The 9,004-nt window shown below is 37.6% G+C and overlaps 1 protein-coding gene across 1 annotated transcript in view; it reads left to right on the top strand.

Moving 5' to 3' along the window:
* UCHL5 (ubiquitin carboxyl-terminal hydrolase L5) overlaps positions 1-7,945 on the top strand; it is a gene marked incomplete at its 5' end in the record, with an annotated part of 16,584 nt that extends 8,639 nt beyond the window's left edge. The window contains 8 exons of the mRNA XM_010138472.1: positions 646-771; positions 858-919; positions 997-1,127; positions 2,605-2,668; positions 3,756-3,858; positions 4,309-4,422; positions 6,044-6,142; positions 7,342-7,945. Of these exons, the coding sequence (XP_010136774.1) occupies positions 646-771; positions 858-919; positions 997-1,127; positions 2,605-2,668; positions 3,756-3,858; positions 4,309-4,422; positions 6,044-6,142; positions 7,342-7,386 (744 nt within the window). The remainder of the gene's footprint in view (positions 1-645; positions 772-857; positions 920-996; positions 1,128-2,604; positions 2,669-3,755; positions 3,859-4,308; positions 4,423-6,043; positions 6,143-7,341) is intronic.
* Positions 7,946-9,004: the final 1,059 nt, after the last annotated feature.

Here is a 9,004-nt window from a genome sequence, read left to right as displayed (position 1 = left end):
AAAAAAAAAAAAATTCTCAGCAAACCATCTTTTAAACAATCTGTACATCTTCGAACACCTCTAACTTTGACGTTTATCCCTTGTGTATTTGAAATTTGTGTAGTGCAACCTTTTTATACACATTCTAGGTTCCATAACGTGTTTTACTGCTCCAAAGTAGTGAATTTTTTTTTACATCTCCTGCTCCTGGTAGGAATTCTGATTGTTTGAAGGGCATTCTCTTTGGGGGAGTTGGCTGCTGTTTTTTAGGACCGTAGCTATATAATTACGTAACTTGGGCAGCTTTCTTTGAGCAGTACTTTACTTGTTCTTTCCACTGAGATTGGAGGGTTCCTGTATTTGTTCTATGCCTTTATTAATCACTTCAGGGAGATGGTGAGGCAGCAGGATGACAGTTTAAGTACAGGTGTGAAATACCAGTTTTATCAATGAATTGTATACAACAGCCATCCAGCCTTCATTCTGTTAGTCTCCCTCAGCTAAGGCTTTTCTGTGGCTGCTCAGACTAGATTTGCTGCCTGGTTTAGAGAGAAGTTCTGGCGTGAATTGGCACATTCAGAAAGTGTGTGTTTGTAATGAAAAGTGGTGTCCAGCTTAAATTTTTTTCACCCGTACTGAACAAATTCTCAACACTTTTTTTCCTAGGTAATTAATAATGCTTGTGCTACTCAAGCCATAGTAAGTGTGCTATTAAATTGTGCTCATCAAGATATCCATCTAGGAGAGACTTTGTCAGAATTTAAAGAATTTTCACAAAGTTTTGATGCTGCAGTAAGTGCCTACTCTTTTCTGAATTTTAAGTATTATAGTGTTATGTCTATGTTTGCTTATGATTTCATTTTATTACTTACTTTCAGATGAAAGGTTTGGCACTAAGCAACTCAGAAGTGATTCGGCAAGTTCACAACAGTTTTGCCAGGTAACGCATGTTTTAAATCTAGGCAGAATTTGAGCAAATTCTTTTTCATCTCGGATTTTAAAAATGTTTCTTCACAGGCAACAGATGTTTGAATTTGATGCAAAGTCTTCAGCAAAAGAAGAAGATGCATTTCACTTTGTAAGCTACGTTCCTGTTAATGGACGGCTGTACGAACTAGATGGCTTGAGGGAAGGACCAATTGATTTAGGTAATATTTTATATTTTCTGAACATCCTTCATTTGAACAATAGCCTATTGCAACAAATTGGTTGTAGGTTATGGAATCAAAGTTATTTGCTAAGATTAAGTTTAAACTTAATGTGCTGTTCAGGCTCATACTACTTTGCAGTTATTAATATTGTTTTATTTTTGTAGGTCTGAAAATGCAATTTTCTGTCTGCTTCCTCCTCATTTCTGATTGTTTCTCAGCCAGTAATTAAATGAACAGGCCATGCAATGCAATGGGTTCTAATACCTTAATGATTTTGTTGCAAGAGACGGGCTTACGTAACCCACTTCTTGTGGATGTTTGCTGTCCTTACCTGAGGATTTAGGTTGTTGTACTGAGCTGTCTATAACAAAAACTGGTAAAATTATGTAAATTTCTTGGCTTGCACCATTTCTTCTGCTAATATTTTTCCTCACATTTTCCTTTTTGTGGTATTGTCACCCAAGACAATTCCCATGTCGTGTTCAGTTGTGTTTTTTTCCCCAAGTTGATTATAAGCTCTCGATTTATTTTATCATTTGTTTCTTCCATGGCGGTATATATACAGGTGAACTCCATACACCTATTATGCACTGTGTGGCTGGTGATTACACACTGCCCTCAAGTGCCAAATATTTTCCCAATGGTTTAAAAAAGAAAAGCTGCTTTTAGCATAGTTTTATTCTCTGGTTTTGTGTCTTGTAATCTTCTTAACTTGTGGTATATACCATCTTGTGCCTTGAAAAGCTCTACAGTGCCTGTCGTATGTCTGCACTCTTTGGTGTCTGATACGTCTCAATATGTTCCACACTCCATTTTCAGAGTGTTTTCCCAATGTTCTTGACAGTTGTATTTATTTTTAGGCTGAGTAATGGCTTGCTGCTAAATCTTCTCTCTAGTCTGGCTAGAGAGACTATACAGTCTACAGACCCACCAGTAGCGTAACTTTTCTGGGCACAAGATCATGAGTCTCTTCACTTGCTTTACGGTCTGGAAATTGTTAAAGAGGCATTATCAACTAATGAAATTACCTTTAGTTATTCTCTCATTTACCTTAAACCCAAGTTGTCTATCATATATCCCTTATTTTTTTCTGTGTCTGATTTTGTATTGCATCTACGTAGTATTGACTCTGTCTAAATGGAACAGCTGTAACTACCCATAATTTTTCTTCTGCTGTCTACTTTTATGTTGTCATACCAAATAATTTACTTCCTCCCCCACCCCTCCATTGTTTCTTTTAATCGACAAAACAAATGTTAGATGCTTATGCCTTTAAAATTTAGGTTTGCTCTGTTGCTTTGGCCAGTGCATTGTCTAAATATTGTTATTAAAAAATTTGAGACTGCAGTTGGCCAAGGAAATACTTGTTGTGTGCTCTGAAGTTGCTGCATAAGCCTGAATTACACAAGTCCTGAATTTGCAATAAATTTTCTAAAAATTAATCTTTTTTCTTTGTGGTTGTTTTCTTTCCTAGGAGCATGTGATCAAGATGACTGGATAAGTGCTGTACGGCCTGTCATAGAGAAACGTATACAAAAGTAAATGGTCATGCTGCTTTTAAAATATAGCACCTTATAGATGTTTAAGAAGTCCTTAATCTTAATTTTCTTCAATTAAAGGCTTTCACCTGAATTTCTAAGGAGTGACGCTTATGCATCATTTTTATGTGCATATCACTGTGTGACTTCAGAACCTGTTGCCCAGCATGAGCCAAATGTGATGCTAGATAAGTCTCAAATACGCCGCGCTCCTGTATGATTAATCAAAGTAGGTGTCTGTGTAGTGAGGAGAGAACCTACTAGTACTCTGCAAAAGGAAGAGCAGGATTAACAACTCTGCTAGGCTGCTGTGGGTCTGAGCGAGTGAAAACTGAGTGCCATTACCGTGGATAAAGTTTGGGTGTGTGCTTATAATTAAAAATACCAGAAAATTACTATATCCATACAGCTGGTATTTACAGAGAACAAGTTCTCCTTAGGTATGTGGCTTGATTTAGAAATTTAAGCTGGAAAAACGTACTATGGAAGCTTTCCTGTTTCTTAGCCTTAATCCCAAACTGCAGCCCCCAACATGTTAGAAATAATGTTTTGTCATATTGGAAAATAATTTTCAAAGTCTTTTACTTGAAGACTCTTTTTTTGAGAAGCAAAGCATTGCTACAAAATGGCATTTGGGGAACTTAACCTCTGAAAGGCCAGCTAGTCTAATTGTTGGATGTACTTTTCACATTGTGCGAAGTCCCCAACGTTTTCTAACGTAATAGCAACAAGAAAGTGAAAACTATTGTGTGCAGCAGACTTGTGCAGGTTTTGTTGTCAGCTGTATCATGTTTTGTTTTCTTTTTTGGACAGTTTCAATATTTATTTTTTGTGACCACAGACAGGAATTAGTAGTATCTTGGGAGAGGTGGTTATTAGGAGTCACATGTTGGAAAGTGCTCATCTGAGGTCTGATTTTATTTCATGGCAAGGCTGGGTCTGTAGCACAGCTTAATTTAATAGATCCATTTAGATTTTTTTCTCCACAAAATGCATTTGCTTATAATGAAATTGTAGAGGAGGTTTTTGAGTTCTCATGTTAATGATTAATTTTGAAAGCGGCTTGTTTTTTTTGTTCCTCATTTAGATACAGTGAAGGTGAGATAAGGTTTAACTTGATGGCTATTGTGTCTGACAGAAAGATGATATACGAGCAGAGGATTGCAGAACTACAGCAGCAGCTTGCAGAGGTAGGCCGTGATATATATAAGTTACTGGAGTAGTTCTGTGATAACAGTACTGTGTCTTCACTCTATTATTCACCTCCTTTCCTTGCTCCAAGTGCAGTATCGCTAAAAAAAGCGAGGAAGGATTACTGCCTATCAGTCCAGCACAGCGCTGTGTGGATGCACTGGTGCAGCTCTGGTTAGTTCTGAGTGAGCTACTCTGAGCACTTGGTACAGTATGACCACGTCGTTGTGGCTCTCTGCCTTGACTAGTTTGCTGTGGTAGTGGAACTATTCTTTTCCTAGTACCTGAGCTAATCTGCTAATAACTAACTGCAGAAATTCCTTCAGTGTTCCTATCACTACAAGCAAAATGGAATCTTTGTGATAAAAAGCATTCTTGAGAAAAGACTTTAATAAAAAAATTTAAAACATAGTAACATAATCCGTTTAACTGTTTCTGTTTTGTGGAAGGAGGAGCCTATGGATACAGATCAAAGTAGTAATATGTTAAGCTCTATACAATCAGAAGTTGCAAAATACCAGATGTTAATTGAAGAGGAGAACCAAAAATTAAAAAGATATAAGGTATGTAGCCTTTGCTTTTCTGATGAAAGTGTTGGAAAAGTTGTAAGAAACTTTTATATCTGGTTTTATCTGTGGGATGCTGTTGCAGTTAACCTGAAGGAATTGCGTGGGTACTAGAAAGACAAAGCTATGTAAATTTATGCTGCGTTCCTGAATGTGAAGGTTAATTACGAGTCTGCTTCCTTTTAGCATAAGGCTTACAAGTCAGTTTGTAATGCTCTGCAGCTCCCATTGCTTTGCCACTTCTGTGTGTCTTTCTCACTTTTAAAATAAGGACAGTATGTTCTACAGCTACTACAAAAAATTGCTTTGTGTGCCTGGGAAGGCTGATCAGCCTTTTCCTGCTGGAGTTGCTAATTACCCCGCTCTATGTTACAGTGGCCTCTTAATAAGTAGGAATTTTTGGTTTGGTAGAAGGACTTTGACGTGTTGGTTTTAAGTCTTCTGTCTACAGAGGGTTCATAGAAACTTTTCCAGCTTTCACTGTCAGTAATGAAAAATGTTAATGTATCAGTTGATGATGAAGGCTGATCTGGAGATTCTCTGAATTTCATGTATAGCTTTGTTCCGTGTTTGCACTAACATCTCAATATGACTTATAGGTACCTGCATAGCTTTTAGTGAAAAGGCTCTCCTAGAGTACTTGCACTGTTCTTTTGTTATAGTTTACCTGCTGTCTTTTCCTCTATGGGAAGCAATGACGACACAATAAAAATAAGTTTTTAAAATAGAAGTTGTATATATCAAAGGATAAAGAAATGGAAGAAATGTTTTCACTAGTTTCTAGAAGGTACAGACCAAGACTTCAGTAATTCTAATGATAATTTCAAATGTTTCTACAGTACGTGTGTTGTGAAATGTTATTGTTACGCGTCTCTAAAGCAGCATCACTACGCTGTGTTCCACAGCATCAGGAAGCAATTCAAGAAACTATTGAATAAGTAAAAACCAAAGCATGTGCTTGACCAGGCATAAGAGTAAGCAAACAAACGAAATTGGGGTGCAAAAAACCAGAGAGTTCCTAATTGTATGTGGAAACTGCTTTAAAGTCCACATTTTTTTACGTTAGGGTATCTACTTGGGGTCTATGGCAGGTCATTCCTCTTGGTTGAAAAACCAAAGTCTCCTGCCTTTCTGAAGGGCTGAACCAGTGTATGAGTTGAAGTGTTTAGTATAACAAGAGTTATGCTTTAGCGTTACAGAGATGTTTAAGTCTTCGGCTTAGGCTGAGGCCACAAGTATGCAAGGGACTATAAAATTACATCAGTTGAACTGCAGTTTCAGGTGAGGGCAGAAAGAAGAGTGAATAGTTTAGGTAATGGTACTTGACAGGGTTACAGCAGTGGCTAAAACGTGTAACCCTGTTACTGAGGGTTTTTCAGCTAGTATGACTAAAGACTGTAACGGGAATTTGTGCCTTAAGCAGTAAATTCATCTGGCATATACTTCCTCGCTAGGTGCTCAGAATTTTAGTGCTTCGACTTTATTTTTAGCTGACTGAAACTTAAAAACCCTCAAGGTCTTGAGTGGGAGGGGGAAGGCAGGGACAATGACAGGGATGGGGAAGAAATCTGTGTTTGGCCATATAATAATTCTGTTAATGCTTGTAATTTGTTTTTAGATTGAAAATATTAGAAGAAAACATAACTACCTGCCTTTCATCATGGAATTGTTAAAGACTCTAGCAGAGCACCAACAGTTAATACCATTAGTAGAAAAAGTGAGTATTTCCTAGCTGACTTGTAAACAATATGTTAGAATAATTCTTCAAAACCTCTGCTTAAAACGGCAGTCAAATATCTTGGAAGCCTAAGTGGCATGGGTGTGTTTGTTTAAACCACTGTGTTCAGATATGTTGCTGGTTTACCTGGTAGTCCCTTGCAGTTCTCCAGAGGCGCAATTCCAGCGGAGACTGGAGATTGTGGGACCAACCAACTTTGCACTGTTAGGCAAAGGCAAACTGTAACTCCCCTTTGACAACCCAAACAAGCTTTTCTATTGGTGATATAGAGAGAGGCGATTCAGTGTCAGCCAAACGGGCACATGACAGGACATATGGTGCTACAGTGCAAGAGATGCGCGATATGGGCTTTTCTACACGGGCAATTAAAAGTCGCATTAGAATTGTGATGTGTAGCTCCAGGTAGTATGGGGTAGAGTTCCTCCTACTATCTTGATATCCCTTTTTGAACTGAAGATTACTTGAATGTACACATGGCCGGACAGACCTGTGTGTCCGAGATTGATCCCTTTTGCGAAGCTGGACCCTTGAATGCTCGGTTTTGTGGATGTATGCAGCTGTCAACGCTAGATGGCAACCTCTGCACAGAGGTTCTCGTAATTTAGGAAGCTTGAAATATGTTCATTTTCTCTGTTCTTTCACTGATGTACTGGCCTATTGTTTTCCCCCTTTTTAAGGTGTCTAGCTATTAACATGGATTAACTATTGGGGTTTGTGTTAAGGCTTGTTTAATAAAGCAGGTCTGTCACTTTGGCAAAGTCTTTAAACTGTATGGCTAGTCAAGTACTTGAATTGTGATAAGATCGGTGCTGGCTCACACATCTGCTCATGGGGCATGGGCAGTATCCTTGGTTTTGAGCTCACACTGAAAAAGAGCTAAATACAAAGGTGAAATTTGTGTTATAAAAATATGTTTTTGATCTTTCTTTTTTCCCTTCATCTTGTGGTAGTTTCTTTTGTACTATATATTAAAATCTGTATGTATTCTTCCAAAACTTTATATAGGAACCTAGTAAAATAGTAGTAGGATACTTCTAAAGAGTCCAAATTTACATTTAAAAAGTCTCTTTCTACTGCCTGTTTTGTTGAATGTTCAAAAATGTACTGAGTGGCCGTTCAAAGCGCAGAAAAGATCTTTGTCTTATCAGAGCTTAGCATTATCTCCCTTTGTCTTCTAGGCAAAAGAAAAACAGAATGCCAAGAAAGTTCAGGAGGCCAAGTGAAGATGACTTTGCAAACTGCATAGAATTATGTGCTTCTGAAATTGTTTTCATGACAACAAAAAACTTTTCATAAACATTAAATTTTGTTCAGCGCACGTTTGACAATTGTAACAGTTTGTCTTGTACTGTATGCACGGGTCTAATTTTCTTCCTTCCCCTACATCTTGTGCATGTAGTACTGCTGAGTAATGTTTAGGTTCTCTTGGTCAAATGCATTATTTAACAGTCTGATTTCTGAAAGCTTGGGAATCGGACCTGAAAATGTGCAAGGAAAATGTACGCATTTCATCCCACTTCAATATATGGTAATGATACAAATGCCAGACTTCAAGCATGAGCCTTCTTTGCTCATCCTTACTAACAAGTACAATACTATCTGGTTGTTCAGTGACATACCCTGTGTCTTTGTTTTTATGAAGTACGTGTCTTAATTTTTTTACAAAATTGAAAAGTATTAATTTAGTTGTAGAAACATTTGCCAAGACCAATGTATAATCGCAGAAGATCTCATTGCTTTAGTAGAAAAGATAATAAATATTCCCATTTTTATTTTGGCAAACCTTCTGTGATACTTTATTTTTTGTTAAAGCGATTAGGATATGTATTGGAGGTCATCAGCCTTGTGACTTTGGGTGTAGGTGTTCTGATCTGGGTTAGAAAAGAGGCACAGTTGTTTGGGGGAGTTAGTATTCTTGGATACAACGTAGTAGTGGTCTAGAGCATGTTAAATTTCAGTCTTCTAAAGCAATGCTTTTTAATTAACCTTGGGAGCTAATTTATTATAAGAAAAAACATCTATGGAAGATTCTTGTTGATAACATTGTAATGCAAGATGCTTAAACTGAACTGGCTTCCCTGGGCCAAAGGGAACATCTGGGGAATGGAGCTCACATGGTGTCCCACCCTCTTCATGCTGCTCATATGTGAACCATCGATAGGCAGGTTGTTTTGGTAAGAATAGTAACAGGCCTTGGTAATAATACATAATATTTCAATTATGAAGCACCAATAGTGTATGTAAATTAATTTAGAAAACTTCCAGTTTCTTCCTAAAAGACAAGAAATAGAAACAAAAACAAGCAAAAGAACTTCGTTTGGCAGATGTTTAAAACCAGTAAACGATGTTTGTTTGCCTTACTTTGTCTATCAGCATACTTGACTGAACTGGGAGGTCCTTTGGCCTTGTAGGCTTGTATGATGAAAATATAGTATGTTTAGAGAAATTTTTGAAGCCCCAACATGAAACAAATTCTGTTATCTCTCGGTGCTTCACATGTATTGCATTTATATTGACAGGATAAAATCTTTTACTTCTTTTGCAAAGCAGTAAAACATCTACTGTGCTCTTCTGCCGCTGAAAGGATCTGCTCGAGTCACTGCTGTGGCTGGAAGGGTAAGATCTCTTTTGGAAACAAACCAGAGATCTGTGTCTGTATTTTGTACAGAATTTATCGGGTTGATGACAACACAAACTGCATGTGAGTGTTCCCTCCTTCGGTAATGTATTGCAGCAGTATGGTTTCAGAAGGGGAAGATTATTACTCCGTAAGGGGTATTTCTGATCTTAAAATTACACTGTAAACTCCACTCCAGCCTCTTAAGTGATAGCCTGATGATT

Source organism: Buceros rhinoceros, unplaced genomic scaffold, assembly GCF_000710305.1.
Source record: "Buceros rhinoceros silvestris isolate BGI_N320 unplaced genomic scaffold, ASM71030v1 scaffold15216, whole genome shotgun sequence".
In the NCBI taxonomy this organism is placed as follows: domain Eukaryota; kingdom Metazoa; phylum Chordata; class Aves; order Bucerotiformes; family Bucerotidae; genus Buceros; species Buceros rhinoceros.
This window is presented reverse-complemented; position numbering and strand designations above follow the sequence as displayed.